Source organism: Galeopterus variegatus, unplaced genomic scaffold (genome assembly GCF_000696425.1).
Source record: "Galeopterus variegatus unplaced genomic scaffold, G_variegatus-3.0.2 Scaffold606, whole genome shotgun sequence".
In the NCBI taxonomy this organism is placed as follows: domain Eukaryota; kingdom Metazoa; phylum Chordata; class Mammalia; order Dermoptera; family Cynocephalidae; genus Galeopterus; species Galeopterus variegatus.
Window position 1 is genome coordinate 81,940 of NW_007726717.1, and position 25,048 is coordinate 106,987.

The window sequence follows — 25,048 nt, forward strand, 5'->3', positions numbered from 1 at the left end:
AACCATCTGGAAGGTAAGGGAATAAGGAAGTGGTGTGCAACCAGCCATGATTTCACCAGCAAATAAACTGTATGTAGCACTCAAGTCTCTATAGGACTGTTCCAGAATATGTTCAAATTGTGCCCACCCAAGCAGTTTGGAGGAATAAACTACTAATTCAATAATGTACCACCAGGGAAAATGAGTAATTCTCAAACACTTAACCTTCCTCTCTCTATATTTTTGCTTTGTTAAGAAAAAAAAAAAAGTGAAGCCCAATTAAATCTGGAAAAACAGAAAATTACAGTGAGACAGACCCATGTTTCTGACCCAAGGCAATTAGAATCTGTTCCTGAAGCCCAGGCTATCTAGTATATTTTAAATGTACATGAGAAATACATCTCTTAACACATACTTAAGAAAATGCAGCAACTTTCTGAGACTAGATTTGTCTGTAATTGATCAGGAACTTCTTTTTGGCCCAAGAGATTGATAATTCCCATGTAACAGGACCCATGAACCAATTTTATTCTAGTTGTTTTATAATGCCAGCTGCTGAAGAGCAGACAACTGGGAGATCCAGAATATTCTAGTTGATTACGGGATACTTCTAAGAGATTTGGATTCCAGTCCTTTTATCCTGGAATTCATTGTAAAGCAATTTGAGAACTTTCCATCCCCGAGTACAATTGACTCAAAACTCCATTGAGAATAGTGTCTTAAATAAACACTCAAAAAGAGTTTAGCTATTTTTAGAACACGTAACTTTGTTCTGGCAGATTTACAAACTGAATCATGAGGTATTAGTGTATTTCACTGCATCCTGAAGGATTCTCTTCAGCTACAAAGAAACCTGTACTCTTCTTGTCTCAGAAAGCCTGCAACTTTTTTTTTTTTTTTCCTTTTTGTCTTTTTCCGTGTCCGGCAATGGATCACAACCCTCAGTGTTGCCCCCGTACCGGACCAGGACCAGCAATGGGATCGCAGCCCTCGGTGTTGCTCCCGTGCCTCGCTCAGCCAGTGAGCGGGAACCGGTCTGTATGTGGGATCCGAACCCTCGGTGGGAGCGCCACCACACTCCTAAGCGGTGCACTATAGCAGTGCGCCACCGGGCCGGCCCAGAAAGCCTGCAACTTCTACCTAACAAACTCAATAACCTTTCCAGGAAATCATCTGATGATGTAGAAGTCTAAGATTCAATTCTAAGTCACATATCTGTGATAGGAAATATTTTCCTTCCAGAAGTTACCTTCTTTCCAAAACATTAATATGTTGATTATAATAATAATGATGATGATGATAATTCATGTTTCTTGCCTTGTTCAAATAGCTCTCCAGTTATGTATAAATTATTTTTATTAATCTAAACTTATATTTAAAACTTTGAGGGGATTTCTATTTCAAAGAATCTATAATTGATCTTCTTGTAAAGCCATGAATTTTCCCTTAAAAGGAAAATCCAGCTCCTAATTATTCTGCTTTGGAAAATAGGTATCTTTACTTACTACAAAAGCTTAAAGTATCAATAATAGATAGAGAATGATTAATAATACAAAACTGTTTTACAAGAAGTGGGAAATAAGGGGTGGGAAGGTTTATCCCCCTAGCCTGATTCTATGAGTATGTAATCTCATGCATGATTTATATTTGAGCACCCTGGATCTACTTGAAATAAGAGAAATCTAATTAAATTGGAAAATAACCACTTCTGGATTGAGAAAAATTTTCTTGCCACCTATTATGATTTTTTTCAATATGGATTTAAAAGAACAACATCTAATTTTATTATTCTTAACCTAAATTATCAGTTAGATATTTACATTTACATATATGTATATACATGTATATATATATACACATATAGTATTTTATACATACAGATTTATATATTTATGTGCATACATTGACACTGTTAAACTTTACCTGAGCCCTGTGTTCTGGAAAACAGAGACAGTTAAGAAATCCCTCATCCTTTTGTGTTCTGGGGAATGTCTTACTGCAAGGAGCCACTCTCCCCCAAAGGTCTTAGCTAAGACTCATGGATGTCCTTTGTTTACCTATGACAAGGCCAGACACAGATGCTCCAAATTCCCTTTCTTTCCTCATAAATGATTAGCTGAGCTCTTTGTACCCACTAACTAATCTGAACAAAATACCTGCTAACCTTGACTTGGCCAAACTTTAGTTGAGCTTCTCTCCTCCCTTTAGGCCTTTGAACTTTGACCCACCCTCAACCTGAGCTAGCACACAGCTCTTCCTTAATGGCCTCTTCTGAGAAAGGACTGACCACAAGGAAAGACCTCCCCTAACTATTGGATCAACTATGGGATCACACCACCCACTCCCCCATATATATCTTCCTAACCTTCTTTTCCTCTCCCTATAAAAAAGCAAAGCCCTTTCTGCTGACCTTTGAAATGCATGCAGATCTTATGGTAGGAGCCGCCTCCCTATTACAATAGCCCCCCCTATTGCAACAGACCCCTTCCCCTATTGCAATAATTTTTTCAAATAAGATCTCTCTTTAAATTCAGATTTGGTTTTATTTTACAGTGTGTGTGTGTGTGTGTGTGTGTGTGTGTGTGTGTGTGTGTGTGCATCACACATACCTATATATTCAGAGAAGTGAGCTCACTTTGTTCTGATTGGGTTGATCCTAAGAAAATTAGATACATGTATCCAATTTTTTTCTCCATAAGTAACAAGGTCAGAAGAAGAGCTTGTGTCTGTAAAACCTAAAAGGACTGTAAGAAACTAAAAAGAAACAATTTTGTTATCAATGTTTTCTTTCTGCTTCTATCATTGTAGAAATTAGTTTACACCGAATTAACACATCAAACTCACCTTACTAAAACTTACCTTAGACTAGGAGTCTATGTGTAAAGAACAAATGTTCTCTAAAAAAAAGGTTTCCTGTGAGAAAAGTCAAACCTTCAATAATCTCACAAGTTAGAGCCAAATCCTCTGGTCTATGATGCATCTATTCATTAGGATCCTGCCACTTTTGAATTATTCAGAATCATTATAAAATGCAGCTTTCATCTGGGGGAAAAAAAAAAGTACCTCCGAGAGACACTAAATTTAGTTCTACTGGAGATAAAGTAAAGTAGTGTGTGCTTCCATAACCATGTCAACAGACTGGCTTTTATCTCTACTAAACTCCTAGGCAGCACAGCTGGAATGCAGCCACCCCAGGCAGAAATCTGGACACCATGTAACCAGCCTGCTTATTGCTAAGAAGCATTAACATTCTATCTGAACTGTCCTATACTGTTGGATAAGGGCTGTCTGAAATATTTTAAACTTGTGACTTTTTTATTATTATAGATGCCCTAATTATACTTTTTTAAAAAAGAATTTACCCTTCTTTCTAACACTAATACTAGTATTCTGTATTACACAACCCTTTCTCTCTGTATCTTTTCAGTTTTAAATTATAGAAATTTCTCAAAAACCAACTTTATAACATCCTCCTCTGCAACTATAAGCTGTCAACTCAATTTTATGGATACACATGGACCTAAAATGTTTCCACAGATTATTTTTTAGAAGGTGGGTGATTAAATTCACTTATAATTAACAATATGACTCATGACCAGATTTGCTATAATAACAAATTAGCTATGATGCTAATGAGTGGTAATTAAATGATCAAGGCAGAAATTTTAGAACTCCCCAGACCATGCTGGGGAGGTCCAACACATCTTTATTTTGGTTTGTTTTCTTTTCACCATTATTTTCAGATTGTTTTGGCAACCACACTCAAGTATCAAGACACAAGGCAGAGTTTTGGAATCTGTGAAAGGCTGAAATATTTACTCTCCGCTCAACTGGTACTTCCTCGTGGAAGGCTTCCCTGACCTCTCCCACTAGGTCAAATCCCATTGCACATTCTCACAGCTCCATACAACTTCTCCTTTAACATACTTATCACAATGACAAATTCAACACACGTTGTGTGATGATTAAATGACTGCCTCCCCCACTAGACTGTCAGCTCTCTGAGACCAGAGGGCCACGTTTCTTCCAGTACATTCCCAGGTGCAAAAAAAAAAGTAAGGACTTTTATAGTTACATTTGTTGAATATATGAATTTGGCTTCATCGAAACTAAAATAAAATTTAAAAAATTTTTAAATTATTGTTTGTTATCTTATGGATTAGACACCTCTTTTATACTTTGTGTCTCCTTATTTATAAATGTCAATGTGAAAAGAAATTAAATCAACTTCTTGAGGTGGTAGAAAAGGGTCTTCGTTCTGCACTAACAAGCCGAAAAACAAGATTCTGAAAATGTGTCTAGGAATACCTTTTCAAACATCTAGTCCAAGGATAAATACATCAAACATAGCCTATAAATCCCCAGGAACAGATGCCTTCTTCATAAAGCCTTATAATATTTTCTTTTGTGTACAGAGACAATGGTACTGACACATGAAATTCAAGTTGTTTTTCTAGAAGTGATCCATCCATTCTCTTACTGCCATCCACCTCCTTCCTGATGATCAATGACATGCATTGTAAGGCAGCTGGCTAAGATCACAGGTGAGTCTAGGGCTGGCTAGGTTGGGTGAGACTAAATCAGCTGCCACTAAAATCAGACCCTCAGTTTTGGCCTCATCGCTATTTTGCTCCTCCCAGTTGCATTCACCAAACATTTCCAGCATGACAGATACTGTTGTCGAAATTCCAACATTATTTTTACAACATTTAATAGACAAAACATTAAAATGAATTTTGAAGTAAAATGAAAATTTTAAAAATAAATGTAGAGAAGATACAGACTAGATCAATACACAACATTTCTTTCCCTAGCTACTGGGCACACTTAACCTAACAATATAAGAAATTACTAAGGTTGGTAGGTAAATTTTTGAGCAGATGGATACATAACTAGCTGGCTGGATAGGTGAACAGACAGGGATGTCTTGAAGTAGTACTTACTTCTGTGGTCTGTTCCGTACAATTGCTTTTTACTATAGAGCACTTAATCTGTGGAGTTTAATAGACTGTAATCTATATTTCAGTCTATTAAACTCCAGTAGAAGAATGGCTGTGAACATTCAACTTCAGTAGAACAATGTCTGTGAACTGTAAACTGAATTTAGTTATCAGAACCTCTATAATGTTGTTTGCATATTCTCAATACAAGACAGCCTTGTGGAATGAAAGAATAAAAAAGATCATTTCATTTGCAAAAATTCCCAACAGGATGGCAAGTGTAGTCTATCCCATTTGAAAAGAGCCACCTAGAAGGAAGATAGCAATGGGAGGGATTGCAATGGGAGATTGTGTGAAATAGGAACAGAAACTGAGTATACTTAGGGTCTCATAGTGCCATGGGTTAAAAAAATCAAAGACAAGACATAAAAGATGTAAAAGAGAGGCTATATAAGTAGAGAGATTTACGCTGTTCATAAGTTTAGTGATGAAAGGACCAATGAATTTAAGCAAGGTAATGTAAGTAATGAAAGAAAAGATTGAAAATAATGTATTTCATATAATCATAAAATGCTAGAGCTGGAAGGACTCTAGCAATCATAATGTCCAATTTCATTTTTAGGCAAGAAAATCTAGCCCCAGAGAAGACAGAAAATTTTAAAAGATCATATTAGTTGCAGATTTCTAGATTCATAGTCCAACGTGATTTGTTGTTCAACTTCTTATAGGTCTAAACTCTTAGATAATTTTAAGATAAAACAGAAGGGAATTTATAGCCCAACAATGTATTATTTTGGATGTATAATTAGAAAGTATTTTCTTTAAATTCAGCAGAATTAAAAGCTTTGTTTAAATGCTTTAAACGTTCACCTCTCCAGGTTGATGATTTAAAGCCTGTTCAACTTTGCCCCTAAGGAGGCACATTTCTTCTCAGCCTATTCAGGGATGCCTGAGGAATTTACTTCACCTCTCATTTCTAAATCAGCTCAGGTTTGTTATTCCAAGGAAGAAGATTCCACAATCCTGCTCTGACAGTTTAGTTGAGAAAGGACAGACAGATTGGGAGTTTGATCAGCAGAACTGTGGCTATGGAGGAGAGGGCATGAAGAAGGAACATGGGAGTATGGCCTTTAGAGAGTTTTTGCTAGAGGCATGGCTCTTAAACTTCCTCTGTCTCATCAAGAAGTGGCAGCTAGCAACATCTAGACTAAAGCTAGTGAACAGCAACGCGGTCCAAGAGAAACAAGAGGAAGCTGGCTGGGTTCTCGGGGATCCAGGATCTGGCCCTATGTTTTGGTATCTTTGTTGTTGTTCTGTTTTGCTTTCATGATCTCAATGGTATCTATCCAAGGGCTCATCTGTATTCATTCATTTAGGGGTGATCAGGCACTGGAGAGCTGATTCATGCTTCCCAAGCTCATAGGAGATGGAGCAATTTTTAAAAATGGAATTAACTGATTCATTTACAAAGAGAAATATGACTACCAGGCAGATGGGACTAGTTATGTCACTTGGCCAACCCATCCTATCTCTACTAGAAAAGTATACTTTGGAAACCAGTCTGAGAATAGACAGTTGCTTGGTGAATGTAGTGTCAGAGCAAGAGGAATTGGTCGTCTCAAGCTACACTCTCTTGATGCAGCTTTCTGTGCTGCAGGAATACAAGGTGATTGAAATATTCATGCTAGCTGGATGGGATATTCACTCTCTGGGGGGGGGGAAGACAATAAATATAAAGAACTTGGTATACTTTACACACAGGAAGCACTCAGTTCATACAAGCTATTATTATTATTATCGTGCTACAAATATTCTGACAATAAAGCACAGTGGGCTAAGGAGTTAAATCCCTGCTCCACACACCTAAGCATCAGTTCCCCTATCTATAAAGTGGTTGTAATACCAGTACCTTTACAAGGTTATCCTTAAAATTAACACATGTCAAAATCATTGTAAGCTTTGGATGGTCATTATTAATAATAAAAATAACAAACATTTACATAGTACTTTATATATGCCAGACACCACTTTATATATATATATATATATATATATGTATTAACTCATTTAGTCCTAACTTTGACCCTATGAGGTGGGTACAGTTGAAGAACCTGACACTGGTAGATTATATTCACAAATATCTGCTCTCCTTCTCTGAAGAGGTTTACTTTTGTCCCACTCCGCTGAAGTCAGACTTGACCATTTGGCTTGCTTTGCCCAGTCAAATATGACTGGAAGGGGCAGGTGACACTACTGGGCAGAAGCTTTTAAAGCCACTTTGTGCTTCCCTATCTGTGGGATTGTAGAAGTATTTGTTGAGATGGAGTCCCCATTGGCCTGGTTTCCAAGTGACCTTTACTGACCTGTGATGGACATGCACTACAAGCAAGAAATAGGCTGTGGCTTTAAGCTACTGAGATTTTTAGATTTTTGTTAGCACAGCACAACCTTGCATATTCCAACTGATTCAGAAGCATATAGACAAAAGGAAATTTCCCCAAGGCCACACAGCTAGAATGTATCTGGCTACAGAGTTTATACTCTTAACCACTTTGCTTTATGTTTCTCAATAATTGACAGGAATATCAATATTAAGAATATCTTATCATTAGTGCATTGTTGTCATTGCTTGGAGATCTGTTTCTAGATTTCATTAATAGCTGTTCTTTTCTGAATGAGTTGGCTCAGAACAAAACCTAGTCTTTCTTCAGCTTCTACTGCAACAGCAGCCAGCAGCTAGCAGAGACAATGGATGTGGATGACACTGGACATGTTCCTTCTCTATATGACCTCACAGCAGCCCCCAAGGATGCAGCCACCATGGCTGCCAGAAGAGCCTGGTTTGATCCTTACCATTAAACCCCACACACAGTGTCTCCTAGAATGATTTAAAATATCTATGGTCACTCAGTAGCAGGTAGCCCCTCAGTGGCAGGTAGCCCCATTCTCACTCAGCCTCTCAGCAATGAACAACTCTCTTCGTACTTCTTCTCCCACTAGCCCATCATTCTGTGTCTCTTCTCATGTCTCTTTACAGTGAACAGAGACTTCAAATGTGTTTTCAGGCCAAATGAGAAACTTTATTTACTATGCTGTGAGACTGCCCAGAGCTGTGAGGGCCTGAAGTGTAGGGATTCAATGAGGGAATCTGCCTGGGTTAGAAACACAAACACCCAAGGAGAAGTGACAAGCTTCAGCCTCTGCTCTTCCCAAGGAAAATGAAACAGTTGTTAAGAAAAATGCAGAAGGAGCAAAGGCTTAAGCAGTGATAAAAAGTCAAAAAATTAGGTGGAAAAGATTGGTCATATATACTGAACATAAATCCATAAAAGAGGCCCAGTTTTATGGCACACATGGCAATGCATTAAACTATAAGCTGGAAATTCACCGAGGGAAAATATAAATACATATTTAACAGGAGTGACCACTGTTGAAGTAATAGTGTTATTTACTTGTTTATTTACTACATTTCATTCAGCTATGATAATAATGAAATTCACAAACAAATAAGAAGGCAGCCACTTCTTAACCCTCTTATTTCTTCTTTAAGCTCTAGTGATCACCTACTTCATAGGTTTTCTTTTATAATAAAATGTTTACTAATTGCATTTCTTCAATATTTTTTATTTATTTCTACTTGATACCTCTTCAGCCTGCTAAAATTGTTTTTTCACTAAACTTTTGAAAATGTAAAATAAGTGAAATTTATTTCCTTAAAATAGCCAACAGGCCAACTTAAAAAATTATATATTGGGAAAGCTCACTAAAATGCTACTCTCATGTTCTTTCTAATTTCAGTCTTACAGATGTGACAACCTTATAATGAAGTTCTTTTTGTACTTAAAGAGTCAAATCACTCTGGATGGAGTCCAAGACTTTAAATGAATTCCATTTCATAGCAAATAGTGGTTTTATCAGTGATATGGTGTAAGTTCATATCTCTTTTCCAAGAGATCTTCATAACTCTCATGAGTGAAACACTTTCAAAATTAATAATGATTTACTATAATATGTTGGCTTTGTAAGTGAAGTTATAGCATCTCTTTCTGGAAGCCTTAGAGAACAGGAAGAGTTCCCATTGTGAGATTTTAATATTATATTAATAACCAAACTGCTATGGTTTAAATATTTGTGTCCCCTCCAAAATTCATGTTGAAACTTAACTGCCAATGCAACAGTATTAAGAGGTAGGGCCTTTAGGCGTTGATTAGGTCATGAAGGTTTCACCTTCATGGGCGAGATTAGTGCCTTATAGAAGGGCTAGAGGGAACTACCTAGATCCTCTTGCCCTTTTTTGCCCTTCCATCCGTTCTGCCATGTGAGGACATAACATTCATTTTCTCTGGAGAACCAGCAACAAGGCGCCATCTTGGGAGCAGAGACTGGGGCCCTCACCAGACACCAAACCTGGTGGCATCTTGATCTTGGACTTTCCAGTATCCAAAACTGTGAGAAATAAATGTCTCTTGTTTATAAATTACCCAGTCTTAGGTATTTTGTGACAGAGGCACCAATAGACTAAGACATAAACTCATTTCTGAAAGACATCACTGAAAAAAGACAGATGGAAGGGACTGTCAACATGTGAGGGTAGAATGGGATGGAGTTATCTTGGTCCAACGATTATCTTGAGAGGGAACTGAGGACTGAGTCATTAGCACATGCATCATCACATCATACCAAGTGAACATGGTGACTATTCAGAGAGTTCAATGTTGTGTACAACTGTAATAAAAGAAAGGGAGAAGAAAATGACAGTTACAGTTGTAGATAGACATATGGCAAAAGTATAGAAATGGAAAAGATATGCCCATGTACCATGCTAGAATACAAATTAAAGAAAAATACATGTTTGGGAGCTTCCAGGACCATCTTGATTTCAGCCTCCTTGCTAGATTCTAAGTCTTGATCTCTGGGAAAATTTGGACACTATAATTATAATTCATACTCATTATATCCATTATATCATAGAGCTATTCCTCTTTCTCTCTGCAAATTTTCCCCCAGCTTCTCTGTCATTTATTGATATCAGATAATGTAACACCGAATTCAGAAAACCTAAACTAAAGAATTTGTTATTTTAGTTTCAGCTCTGTTTGCTCTGAAGGCAATGCCCCTTTCCACACCCCATGCTGCCAGTGTTTCACTGAGGGCACATTTCTCATTTTTTCTAGCTCCTCCCTCACTTGTTGGAAATTACAATGGAATTAAATATTTTCATATGTTTAACCACTAGTGGTAAATTCCCACTCTCTCCCTCTAGAAAGTGGGGAATACCCATCTAAATTACTTATTAACTTTTTCAGTAGGCAATGCACAATTTTACAGGTGAGCCCTGCGATATCCTGCTAATTCAGTGATTATGTCTTACCAGGGTGGTTATTACTAATTCAACCAATTGTAAGCCAGGTAAATCGATTCTAGTGAACCTAAGAAAAAGAACATTTATTGAAAGACTTTGAGGAGCTCTGAAAATCAATAGCAAAGCTGGAGAACCAAACAGGAACTAAGCGCTCTGGATCTAAGATACAAGAACTAAAGGAAGATCTTATAGAGGAAGTTATCTTCTCAGCATGGCAGCACTGGAATAAAAAGTCTCCAACAGAGATTTTTTCCAGTCTCCTTGTCTCTCAGCTAATAATTCAAATTCCAAGGAGGCCATTTGTCAAACTCTTGAGGAAAGGACACCTGCTTAATAGGCCCACCAAATCCAATGGTGGAAAGACAGAAAATATTGGAAGTTAGGAGAAGTCTACTATTCTTGTTTAAGTTCCTAGCACTCATGCTAAAAAATCGCAGCTAGTACATAAGCTGTAATAGTAGATGATCTATTCTGTTTTAAAAGCTCTGTCTTGGAGTGATTTGCACAGCATTTTCTCAGCCACATCTAGCAATCAGCTCCTGTCACTAAACCAAACACGCATGCAAACAAACCTCGGAAAACACTAAGTGGGCTTACGTCAGAAGTTAACAAAGAAGCAAACAAAAATAACAACAAAAAAACTTGTTCCTCCAATGGTCATCCTCACCTGGCAAACAAACAAAAAGTAATAGCCAACAAATACACTGTCTAGTTTTGTGCACTGTGACTTAGATCTTTTGTAGGTATTATCTCATTTAACTCTCCCCTTGTAGACTGGTCCTGGAGGCCCAGGTAATACTCTTGACATTTGTATACCTAGCACCTTTCTCATGATCAGCACATTAACAAGCCCATATAAACATTCACTGAACAGAAAGTGCATCAGGGTTCACGGTGCCATGTGGAGTCTAGGGTTATAATAAGCTCCTCTCCGTGCTATACCTCTAGCTCATCCCTGCCCCATAAGCAAATGATGCCTACCTTCCACACCCCTTCTCTCACCACTGCAGACTGTTAACTTCATGAGGTCAGGGTCTTAACAAATATCTATGGTCTGAATTCTTAGTAGAAAATTGTAATACGTCTTACAGTTCACCTAGCCCTTTCACATACACATATGCACATCTCTGCAGAGCCAGTTAAAGACATGAGCTCTGGAGCCAAACGAGCTGAGTTCAGACTCCAGCTCCACCACCTACCAGCTGAGTGACCTTTGGTAATACACATAGCTTTCAATCCCTCAATTTTCCTACCTGTAAAATGAAAAATAACAACACCCAAAAAAAGCTGGTTATTGTATTAAATTGTTAATTCAAATAAACCTCATAAAATGGAGCCTGGTACATAGTAAGTGATCTTTAAACGTCAACAATTATTAATTTTGTTTGTGGTTGTTTTTCTCTCATCACAGTGTTAAGAATCAATTATTCCAACTGCCTAAATCATTTCTCCTTTCCTGTAAGAAAATATAAAAAGGGGTGTCTTTACTTCAAAATCCTAAAATTAATTTGCAGCCAAGAGCAAATCATAATCTCAGCAAACTGACTTCTAAAGCTATTTGCAAAAAGAAATGTATTTATAGGGACTGTTCTTAAAATAAAATCCTAAATGGCCACAGATATTCTGGAGTTTCTGGAACCTTCCCCAGCAAAATTTGGCATTATTCTTTCCACAAACAAGAACAGCCATAATGACTTGAACAGAAGTGTTCATGTGAGTAAAAACACACGCATAAACACAAGGCAATGGAATTAGGTCTCACACACATGCTGTCCTCTGCCTCCACCACAAGCCTCGTTGCCCTATTAAGGCAAAAAGCATGCCAATCCCAGTATGCATCTCCCCATCTCTTACAGCATGAACCTGGTGATCAGGCCACATATTACTTACAAATCCAAATTATCATATTTAACCACTGATGCTTCTCTATACATTGGACAGACAAGGAGGAGAAAAATAAAGGTGAGGGGGCAGCTGAATATTTCATATACCTTCAATACTGTAATGTTCCAAGCAAAGCTCTCAGTTGCCTTGTTGAGCTTTCTTCCTTTCAAGCCTTCTTTTGCCCCCAAATTATGAAGTTCTTCATGGAACTCCATCCCTTTGAAAAGAGAACACATAAGAAATCTTAGTATAAGTTTCAGAAAAATAGGCATTTAATTATGAAAATATCATCAGTAAAATATAACTTCACATCCCCATCCTTTTATAATTTCTAAATCCCTAAATTGAATTCTCCTTCCCATTTTGTCATTCCAACAAATGACTGTCCTTAGGGGCAAACTAGCAACAATCAATACATTAAGCCTAATTACATTTTAAACAGCCAGGAGCCATAGATAAAAGACATGAGGAGTTAAGAGGCACATTCTTCCAACAGATTACATCCATCTTGTTTGTTCTTTTCCTGGTTTTTTAATAAAATGGTATGATGCGTTAATGGTAACCGTAAGTGAGGGGAGCATATTATCTTACTTTTCCTTATGAACCATCCCTATGGCTCAACAGCAGGCCCTGGAACCCACATAGATAACAATCAGTAGTTAGTAAATTTTGACCAAAAATAAAGACTTTCTTAAAAATATTCTTAAAAGTATTCCTGGAAACACCCAACTGTTTCAGATTTTGGAATGGCCTTAAAGTGTTTTTTGCTCATTATCCATTCAAGCTTGAATATTATAAAACACTACCATCATCTGTTTCTTTGTCTTAGCACCTCAGGGATGGGAGCCACATTCTGTTATGGGCAGCTCATTGTCATCTTTGGAAAGTTACGACTGATATCAAACCAACATCTCCTCCCCTGGAACTTTTACTACTTGGATCAACTGGACCCAGACCAACAAAGTCTGACCTCTTTTCCGCAGCGCAGCCCTTTAGATATTTGAAGAAAGATATTCAATAAAATCCCCCCGAGTCTTCTCTTCTCCAGATTAAACATTCTAATGCATTTCAGCTCACTAATGACTCTAGTTTAAGGGTGGCATCCGGGCTGAACTACAGCATTTCCTGGTTTCCTGGAGTTGAGCAGTGTGGGGACCTGCACCTAGGAGTGAACACCATACTCAAAGTGGGCTTGATGCAGCCCACACAAAGTAGGGATTCACCATTTTCCTTGTCCTAGTTACTATACTTTTATTAATGCAGCCTGAAACCACATTAACTTTACTGCTTCCAACATCATAAACATAGCACATGGTAAAGAACATGACCATGGAGTCCAGGCTTACATTCTGGCTCTATCACTTACTAGCTATGTGAACCTGAGCAAGTTCCAAAAACTCTCTGGGCTTCAGTTTCCTCACTGGTGACATGGTGGTAGCAAGAGGGTTTACCTCATGGGATATGGTGAAGATGAAGTGCGTCCATACATATGAAGCTCTCAGAGCAGGGTCTCGCATCGTATATGTATTCGGTGTTATTATTTTTGTGCTTCCTGTCAACTGAAATATCTGAGCCTGCAGTCACTCAGTGAAGAGCACCATTTTTAAAGTTTGGCCCAGGTTCAAAGGTCAGCTCCACCATGTGTTGATATGGCATCTTGGGTAATTCACTCAGTCTCTCAGAATCTCAGATGCCTCATCCGTAAATTGGATACAAAGATGATTACTGTGCAGAGTTGTTATGATGTTGAGTTCAGTATATCATATGAATGTTATCAAGCGACTGTCATTGCTGTCATCTTTCTCATCATAATTATTATTGTGTGTGTGGCTAGAGGAATACATGGATCTAAGAGATAAAAGCACAGGGGTGTGGATGCAGGTAAACATAAACAGAGTTGTACTCTCACAGATACGAGGGTACTTCAAAAATTTTATGGAATAATAGACTTAAAAGATAATACAAATCTTTTCATGAACTTTTTGAATTATCCTTGTATGTGACCCATCCCATTCTTGAAGACAGAACAAATCTGAAACAAGGACAAGCAAATGGGATTAAAGCCTAGAAGATGAACAGAATTTGGTTCGAATTGTAAAAATGATGTGGGTTTTCAGGGACTATGTGGAATCACAGCTTCTATACCAGTAGTAAAATCTACCACGATAGTAGATTCAGAAAACCTCATCCTTTTAAACACCTTCAGACACCACCTCTCCAGTATATACACAAACAACACACCTATTATCACCTAGATTTCTTTTGTACTAAACAAAGACCTAAGTGTAACTTAAGCAATACTATAAAATATTTAAATTTTAAGAAAAAGAACAGAAAGTTTTTGAAAAAAATCTGCCAAAAATTATCATTATGCTTTTTAAACAAAATAGAAAAAAAAAATTACCTGCTTTCTGACACTGTACAATCTTTTCCTGGATTGTGTCTGCCATTTCTATGAGAAACCGGCTCTCTTGAATCATCTGTCACAAAACAAACATCAAAAGGTGGTTGTCAGAAATTCTTAAACTGGCTCATTGGGAAGATTACATACAGAGAGACCCACATTTTACTTTCAGAATGAGGAGCCATGGCCTCAACCATAAGAGATGGGAGAGGGAAGGATAATATTTGTTCCAAACCCCATCCCTTCTAACACTGAGGCTAGAGTCACCTTCCTTACAATTGCTCCAGTGTCTAACATGCCTGGCACACAGTGGGTACCAATAAATAACTGCATACTTAAAGTCCCAAATCATATTCATAAACACCTCTGTTCCACCCCCTTACCCCAAAGTTTACTGCAACATCAAGGTAAGTGGTATTGGAACAATGGCAATGAGATCCAGAACAGAGAATCACCTATTAATAGTTAAAGGACTACTGAATACGTCGGTGAAGTTGACAGCTTGGATTTGGGTGGTCCAAAGACAGTGGAGGGGGTGGGTCAGATTTTAGAGCGAGGAACTCAACAGAGCTTATAGACAATAACAGAGAAATGATTGTTCCTGCCTCTACGTCTGGATAGAAAATAAATATATCCAAGAGGTAATTAATATGCTGAGTGAAGTAGGGGAAATAAGACAACTGTTCTGCTAATGGAGAAAAGAAGAATCTGTATGTGGAAAAGTGATGAAGATGGTAATAAGTAAAGAACTTGTGATCGGAAAGACAGGGGTTGGGGCTCCAATGGAAGAAGTGACTAAAGAAAGGCAACCGATAAGAAAACTAACAGTTCCTGGATTTCCAACCACTTTTCTACTCTCGATAAGTGTCTGTTTCATCTAGCTATTCTATGTTTGTCTGTCTCAGTGTTCTAAAAGGAGTTCAAGGCAGAATACAAAGTGGGCATAAAAAAGACTTTAGTGAGATGGTTTTCCTGTTAATCACAATGAATAAATGCTGTTGAACCAATTGTAGTCTTGTACAATCACTTCCAAATATAAAGTAGGTTATGATTACAAACATTCAAGTGGAAAAGGAGTCATAAATTTTTACTGCCTGACAACTCCATAGGTATATATCATATTATTCATTCCTTTAACAAATATCTTTTGAGCAGCCATGTGTAAGCACTGTGATAAGTATGAGCACAAGGGTACAATACATTGAGGAGCAAAAACAGACTTGTCCATACCTACATGGAGTTCACAGTCTAGCACAGAAATCTACTCAAATGGATGAATGAAATATTACTATAATTAATTCAACCAAACAAAATTCAATTACTCATATTCTCTGCCTTAAGTAGTGTCTTATTTGGAGTCACTAAGTTGACTATTAAAACCACAAAACTGGACTCCCTTCAAGGCCTAGACTGAGCAAAATTTTGGAACTACATTAACTCTTTCAAATCCTAACAGCAAGTGGAATGCTTTTGAGCAATAATTTATCAAATGGCCAACAGTAGCCTGAGTTATTAAAGCTTTCAAGTAAATGAAACTGAAAGCCAAAGATACAAATAATATGAGGGTAATGTGAGTTAATCTTTTCTAACATCCAGACATGCAACATCAATTGGGTTTTCATTTTTGAAGGTTATCAGATGTTCCAATTAGTCAAGTAGCAGACAAAATGTTTTCATGAAATTCAAGTAAGGGAAATATTTACAAAAAACGGTCAAATTCTGTAAAGTTACCATATCATACATTTGGATCTTTGGATTTTAAGGCTAAAGGAATCTTAGATATCATAATCACCTCCTCCATTTTATAGAAAAACATTAATTTGTGATCAAGCTGGGATTAGGATCCCAGTTTCCAGCATTCAACCTATTTCCATTTAAAAATGCCATCTCTCTGATTTGCCTGGCCTGGCCATACCCCTATGGGAGTGCACAGACCTGTGCAAACAAGCAACCTCTTGAGTCTGTACTATAGACTTCTAAAGTCACCTGGCCCAGCCCATCTGAACAAACATGAGGACTAACCTATAAGCAATCCATTTCAACCAGATTCACATTTGTCCTTTTAAAAAAAAAAAAAGGAATAAGATTGATCATTTCTTTTGATAATATATCTTGACTGAGCTGACATTCATTTTACCGGTTTTGCTCTCAGAAAATATGACACCATTCCCTGATTTTTAAAAAACCCTTTATCTTGATTTGTGATCAGTTTCCTTTACAGTAGTTTACTAAGGATCTCCTCAGTGCTGAGTACAAGAGGAATGCACTCTCCGCATCCAAAAATGCCATAGCCTCTTTGTTACACCCTGAGAAGGAAGCATCCTCTTCGCCAAGGATAACTCTTCTACCTGGATTTTCAATACCACCTCTCTCCCTGCCTCTCTTGAGAACTCACTCCTAATGATCCCTTCTTTCTTTCAAGTACAATTTCTACCTCTCCCCTGGCTTCTTCCATTCTATGTACATCTTCTCATATTAAAATAAGCCAACAAAAACAATGACAGACTATTCTAATGGCCTTTGAGTCATTGTCCTCATCTCTCCTTCTTAAAAAGTTAGCCTACACTCATTGTTTTTTCCTATGTGCGACTCCACTGAGACTCTCAAAGGTTAACCTTGGCTTCATCATCAGTCACTCTCTGGTCAATCCTTGGTCCTCACTGTCTCCAGCTCAGCAGGTGACACTTCTAATCACCTCTCCTTCTTCAGTTCCCTGAGACTAGTTCTTTACCTGCTTTGCTGTTTCTCTGTCTCGTGTACCGTTTCCTTTTCCTTTTTTATACTTACACATGTGGGAATCCTCTAAGATACCTGGCCTCGGCTCTCCACTCTTTCCCTTCTCTATTATGTCTCCTCCTGATAAATTTCATTCATTCCCAGAGCTATCAAATATCCTGCACCCATGCAGAGCATTTCAAAGCCAATGTTTCCAACCTTGGCCTCTCAAACTTCAGTGACCTACAACAGTGGTTTCCAAGGTAGGGAGGTGCATGCACCCTGTGGGGGAAGGGGGTGCAGGTGACACAACATCGTCCATCTGGGTGTGAGAAGAAACAATGAGGATTTTCACTCACATTTATTTTATCTGATCTGTAAAATTAAAAAGAAATTAAATTTTACAAATTGATTCCAGCCACCTTGCTAAATCAGTCGTGTGTTTCCAATATAGTAAGCAAGGTACAATGAGGAAAGAAGGGAATTCCACACTGGAGAAGGGCCGACAGCAGCACTCTTATTCTTTTTTTCCAGAAATTTTCAACTCATATATGTCTGTAAAGGAGTGATGTCAGTACCACTTATATTACCTTGTTTTAAATAAACTAAACCATCCCTATGTGGATTCCTGAAAAGAAACGAAGATAACACAAGCACAAGCAAAAACATGAAAATGGCAGGGCAGCTGCTCATCCTACTCCCCCTGTGATCTCTTCCTCAGCCACACAGAGAGGCGAGAACAAAGACAGTCTGATCAGATCTGACATATTCAAACACATTGGGAGAACACAAAGACTTTTCTTATTCATAAATAAATAAGAATATTTTTAAATCCCATGCTGCTTTCTATTTTTGATATGTTTTATTATGTATATATTGGTATGTTAATATGTATGTTAGTTGGTTAATTAGTATGTGTGTGTGTTGGTATATATGTATATACTATATGCTATAACATGCATAGTTTATGGATGAATTCTTAAAATAATTTTACTGAAGAGGTGCCTGTGCTGGGACTCTATCGCCCCTCCAGATCCACTCTCAATCATGCTCTTTGCAAGGGAGGATGAACTTTATGGGCAACATCAACCAGGCTCCCTGCCTTCTGGCTTCTATTGGTATTAGCCGATGGGGACCACCAGCAAGGGATCAAGGACAGGAGGCAAGAGGAAAGAAGGTTTCGGGTAGTCACCCTCTTGATGGGTCCATCCCTCCTGGGCTGTGGTTTGAGAACTTCCTCTCTGGAAGACCGCAGCTCCCATCAGGTGGCAGGTACAGATACACTGAATGCCATGATGGCTCCTTCCCTTGCCCCTTTAGGCTGGGGGGTAATGACAGCTCTCCACTGTTGCTAATGATTGTGTGCTCACCATCCACAATTGGTTCCCCAACCCCAGCCCATACGTTTATAAACAGTCCCTCCATTTACTCTTTCAATCACCCTTTGGAGTGTGCTCCTTACTGAGAGCCTGATCCAGTGCTCGACCAAGAACACCAGAGCTGCCTAGGCTACCAAATACCGGTAACTGTGAGTCCTTCCAGCATCCTCTGCCTCACAGGACGCCCAGGCTCGAACCTCGTACACCCTCTTTGCCTTCCCCTATTCTGAAGGGGGCGCCCAGGTTCTGTCAGTTGCCCAATCTGCCCATCCTGCCACTTTCATCCTTTTGCTTCCTTCCTCACTGCGGCACTCCTAGCTCAAGCCCTTATTCCCATTCCTTGGACCCTCTCCATCTTTCAAATTCTAATAATCCTTCCAGAGACACCCAAATGTCATCTTTAAAAATATTTTCTGCCCCATTTCATCATCCCTGCCTCTCGTCCACCCAACCCCCACCAAAAAAAATGAAGCATTTCCCATCTTCTCCAAGTTCTCACAAAACTCCCTTCGCAGCATTCAGAGGTGGATTTTAATTCCAGCCCAGCACCCTGCAGGTTCTGGTCCTTCCCAGCTCACTCCATCCTAAATACCACTTCCAGAGTCATCTTCCGAAAGCACAGCACTAGTTAATTCCTGGCTTTGTCATCTTCTCCCTGGCTTACTGCAGAGCTTAAGTCACCCCATGCTCAGCCCTTAACAGCTTTTCTGCCAGTGGTTTCCCAATTCTCCCAGGTCCCAGTTTACCTGGAAGAATCATGCTTCCCTAAGTGCACACTACTTGTTCCCCCTTCCACACATTTCTTTCTACTAGGGAAGCCTTCTTAAGCCGTCTCCCCCAGTCAAAATCCTACCAGGCCTCAAAGTTTACTTCAATGCCCCACCCCACACTGGTTTCCTGATTTCCCCTTCTCTCTTCTTCTCACCTCCACATTTCCAGAACATCTTTTTAATTGGCTCACAGAATTTCTAATTTTCAATCTTAAAAATTATAGTTTATTATTTACCTATATTATCTTCTACTCCCCTCCCCGTACTCCCCCAATAAATTACAACTCCAGTAGAGCACAAATCCAAACTTATTCGCCTTTTAAATCCCCAGAGTCATCTATCCATTTCTATAATCACCTTTTCCTTATTTCACTTTTGTGATACTTATTTCTTCTCCCTGTTTGCTATCCACACATGTACGCACAATAAAATATTTTATCTATAACTGATCATTTCTCAAACGGGTAATTATCTTTTTAAACTCAAATCTCTCTTTTTGTCTCTAGATTTCTATGCTCATTTTTTTAGACTTCTCCATTTTTTTTATAAATTTACATGCTCTTAATTCCTTTTTAAATTGAGTACTAAAAAATAAGCATAAAGCTTTTAAGAGGATTGCTTCTATAAAAAATATAACACTTCAGTATCAGAAAATGAAATAAACATTATTTATTTAAGGTAAAATAAATTCAGGTCCAAAACATATAACAAACTCTATAATACAAGTTCTCCTAAAAAGCCCCCAATATCTTTTAACCCCATAGATGAGAAGTTCCTGTTTTTCCCATTGTCTAATAGATCACTTCATAAAGAGATAGGTGTGATTTAACCTTCAAAACAAAGGAGCTTCTCTTTGAGATTCCTCAGAGGATAACCTGAAATCCTGTAGTAATAAAAGTCCCAAATTGTATTGTAAAACACTTCATCATTTATATTCCAGAACTTAAAATCATTTCTCATATGAACTCTTCTCACAAAAGCATTTGATCTTCTCCACGCTAACAGCTTAACTTCTCTCAACTAAGTAATTTATCTAAGTTGTTAGGAAGAAAAATTGGTTGATTTGAGTTTCAATTCCTTCCTAGGTTTCTCCTGATAATGATGGAAATGAAATATAAAGTGCAAAAGCCGAGAAGAGAAGGTGAGATGTCCTCAGATAATCCCCCGCTGGGTAAATCAGCGCACTCATCCAGCAAAGGCTGCCTTGACTCAATGGATAGAATCTGGCGTGGCCTCCCAGTCGCCTTTGCCTGTTGTAGTAATACAAAGAGCTTTCCTTTGGTTCTGTCACATGAATATCTCCTAATAGATCTTATTTCCTTGCCAAGGCTTTGTATCTAAAAGAATAGAGGAGTTACCCAGACAAAGGTTGGCATTACTTTATGCAGTAGATGTGTCCTAAGCAGGGGTGAGCAAAGTTTTCAGTTAAGATCAAAATTATTTATTTAGAGAGAAAACTTTACTAAAGGAGATAGTAATGCTTTTCCTCAGAGACGGATTAAATGTCTAACTTGTGTGGGAAACAACTGTCCTTCCAAGGGTTTCTCAAGAGGGTGTTCAACTAATTTGCCCAGGATCATTGCAGAGTCAACGTTACCATTTAATGGTACTGAAAAGACAAGTTTTCATCATATCAGGACTCAAAAACCTTCCATAGATTCCAATTTTCTCCTGAATTATATCTAAATTACTAGAACAATAGTCTATCATGAACAAACCCATTTTATAGATGAAAAAACTGAACTGAAAGTTGATTTGCCTAAAGCCATACAGCTAGTTAGTGAAATAATTTAGACTAGAACCCAGGCGAATGAGGAGTAGACCTAAGCTTACAAGTTGTTCTGTGACACTCATATTATATTAAGGTGTAGAATTCCTATTGCAGTGCAAGTTGGTGATAAACATTTAGTAAAGTAGCATTCATCAAGTAAAGCATGAGGAAAATAAAGTTTTGCCATGACTACTTCTCCCTCTAAGTCTAATTCACAACACCCATCAGCCATTATAAATATTTTTCCCATGAAACCTAGAAAGAAATGCACTTACTTGCATCCACTGCTTTTTCAGGAAAGGGTCTATTGCTTGAGAATATAAGTCAATAAAAAGCCAATCTACTCTAGTCCCTTAAGTACACTATTTCTTAACTTCCTTCTAATCAAAACATTGGATTTTGGTTTTTTGATTCTGCAGTGGTTCATTTGTTCAGGTTGTTTAAAATAAGACTTGAGTCTTATTAAACTCCGTGCATTTGTAAATCAGATTGCTGCTATATATATATTTCCCAACTAAAATGAAGATAATTTCCTTTAATTTCCAAGTTCCTTAAATATTTTAAATGAAACAGATAAAAGCATCCTTAATAGATTAGCATCTTTTGTTTTTAAGCTATCAATCCCGTTGAAATGGTTAACTCTTGGTGAAACAGGAATAAATATAAAGTCAGAATATTTGCAAGTTTGCTGGAAGTCTGCTGCCTTCGGTGTATGCAATGAAGAGTTCTCTGTCCTGAGACTAGCACTGCATCATATTTCCCATCCTGATTTATAATGGCACAGGACAAGAGAACTCACACAGAGCAGGTCAAACAGTGTTTTTCTCCATATTCATGATAGTGACAAGATCTATTTCAGTAAACTGCTTTCTGCATAAGGGGATCATTTTACCTTTCCTTTTCTTCAGTTGTGCTGTTTCCCAAACAGTTGTCAGCTCTACCTTGAGAGAGCTGACAACATTCCCAAACTCATTAGAAATGTTTGTTTTTAGCCAGCTATCATTATAATTTAGCTCATTCATAAAATTGCCAGGTAACTAGCCTTCATGAACCTTCTCCAGAATTTTCAGGACAATTTGACTACCTTAATGCCTTTAACTAAAGGTATTACAAAAACTTGAGTATTCAGGAATGCAAAGTCAACATTGAGAATGCATGTACAGTATTCCACAAAGGAGCCAGCTGAAATACTTGCTTACTGATGCATCTCTAATAACTATTGTCCCTAAGACCCTGGTACCAAGTAGAAATTTTGCTCCCCTCAAGATGCTGACAATTCCCCCTTTATAAAGAAAATGTGTCAGGAGACATTGCTGTATCCACAAATGAAGGAAGTTTTGAAGCACTAAGGGCACAATGTCTTGTTTTTAAATAACCAGCTCTGGCTGAGCCATGCCAGCAGACAGTTCTTTTTCTGGGTTTCATTACTACACAAACCAACATACTTTTTGAAATGCAAACTAATATAAACTTTCACACAAACTTCACAATGAGAGACAGTGATGGAAGGAGAATATTGATGGAGTTTGGATGTGTTGTCCCTTCCAAAACACTTGCGTAAATTTGATCCCCAATGTGGCAGTGTTGGAAACTGACTGAGTCATGGGAACAGATCCCTCATGAATGGATTAATGCTCTCCCTAGGTGGGGGGGAGTGAGTGAGTTCTCACTCTATTAGTTCCCACAAGAGCTGGTTGTTTATAGGACCCTGACACCTCCTCTCTCTCTTTCTCTTGCTTCCTCTCGCCATGTGACCTGCTTGTACCCACTGGTTGCCTGCCACTTTCTGCCATGAACAGAAGCAGACTGAGGCCTGTGCCAGATGCAGCTGTCCCAGAATCGTAAGCCAAATAAATCTGTTTTTTAATAAATTACCCAGTCTCAGGTATTCTGTTATAGCAACACAAAACAGACTAAGACAAGTATCTTTAACAGTTTCAATTTCAGTTGATTTCAATAAGCAAAACTATGGTGAGGAACTATAGACATACCTACACCTTTTCCCACAGTGAGGCTGAATATATATTGGTAATAACATTGACACAAGAGCAGGTATTTAATCCAACCCATTATACTTGGCTTAACTGTGATATCTGCCAGTGTATTAGTTCTATTGCAAGTGTGATTAGGCCACAATTAACTCTTTTTTGCTAGATTTCTACTCATGCAAGTATAATCTACTGCTCTCCAAATCACATCCCAACTGACTTAGTAAAAGATTAAATAACCCTTGACTCATGTTCTCTACATTGTTTTGATTTCTTTTTTATATTCAGAAAGTCTGTTGCCCTTACATAGTAAAGTTTTAACTTTTATGTTAATGTTAAATAATTCAGGACAGAAGTCACCTTTAAAGAACATTGCAGGTCTATTTTTTACCATTGCAATCTCCTGTAAGTATTCCACCTCTGAACGGTATATTCAAAACACTAACTACCCAAAAGTTTTTATATTAATTTAAACCCATTAAAAGAATCAAATATGCTAGTCGAATACTTCTTGACTATGCATGAAAAATTAGGTGACAACATTAGAAAAGTAAACCTCAGCTGTCTAAAGAAAATATTATATAAATATTTTCTTTCAAAAAATATTTTTCTTTAAGATAATATTTTTCTTTCAAAATTATTTGTGAATAAAATTCTGCTGAGTACCAGGTGGAAGTGGGGTGGGAAGGTGGGTTACAAGTCACTGTGAAAAGTCCATGACAGGACTCAAGGTCCTTTGATTATAGCTGAGGAGGTAAAATATAATCAGGTCCACTCTCTGGACACTGTATGTCACAGCTCCTCCCCTTTGGGTAAGCCCTGCCTTCCCATCAAGATTGCCCAGTTCTCAAGGACAGAAATATGGCTTTATACCATTTCTTTCCCCCAGCACCTTCCACAGTGCCTTGCACTAACAGGCATTCAAAACATGTTTGTTCACTTGACTAATAAAAAGCCTAAAGATAAACACAAAATTTTATGCCAAAAGAGAAAGTATTTTACAAATGGTGAATATGCAGGTTCCCACCACATTTTACTATTCTCCTGAGTCACAGAGTTGTCATGTTTTACATCCTGGCTATCTGTGCTAATATGAGTCTCCATTTATTCATCTCTGTATTGCACAGAATTGACCAAAGTTCTTTATATAGGATAGATATTGAGTTTGCATTGAATAAAGTTGATAAATGAATATTTTCTTAATAAGGTCAGTTTTGTGAGAGGTTAGGACAAAGGGCTGAGCTTAGATTGATGGAGAAGGAATAACGGCATCCCAGGTGGAGTGGAATGGAAATACAAAGGATGCAGAATGAAAAGGAGATGGAAAATAAATCAGCTTTACTGAAGGAGAGAGTTCAAGCAGAAGGAAGTGGGAAATGAGGTGGTGAAATGGGCAGCCCTGGTGAATGAAGGCTGTGTGAATCATTGCACTACGTATTCGTACATCAAAACATCAAGTTGTACACCTTTAACGTATGTAATTTTTATTTGTCAGTTATGCCTCAGTAAAGCTGGGGGGAAATTAAAAATAGAGTTTGAGAATTATTATTCCAACTGTTGAATTAGGGAGAGGTGGAGACTAGATGGAGGAGTTTTCAGCCTATTGAAAACTTCAGGCAGGAGAAGAGAGCTTGGGGAAGAACCTTGGCTATGCCAATGTAAGGAAAATGCTTATGAGAAATACTGTGGGGAAAGAAGCAATAGATCTCACCAACGTTGAATAATAAATAAAAACACCTTATTGGAGTTACTACAGACAGAGAGCATTTGAAAATGATTTGAAGGAATTTGGGACCATTTGCATGATCTTTTGCAGTTGCCAGAAAAGAGTGAATGGGTAACTAGGAAATAAAAAG

General features: G+C 38.0%; 1 protein-coding gene across 1 annotated transcript in view; it reads right to left on the reverse strand.

Moving 5' to 3' along the window:
- Positions 1 to 25,048, reverse strand: part of PLCL1 (phospholipase C-like 1) — a 70,571-nt gene that overhangs the window by 25,636 nt on the left and 19,887 nt on the right. The window contains exons 3-4 of the mRNA XM_008570476.1: positions 14,570 to 14,645; positions 12,273 to 12,382 (exon numbers count right to left, since the gene is read on the reverse strand). Coding sequence (XP_008568698.1) covers positions 12,273 to 12,382; positions 14,570 to 14,645 — 186 coding nt within the window. The remainder of the gene's footprint in view (positions 1 to 12,272; positions 12,383 to 14,569; positions 14,646 to 25,048) is intronic.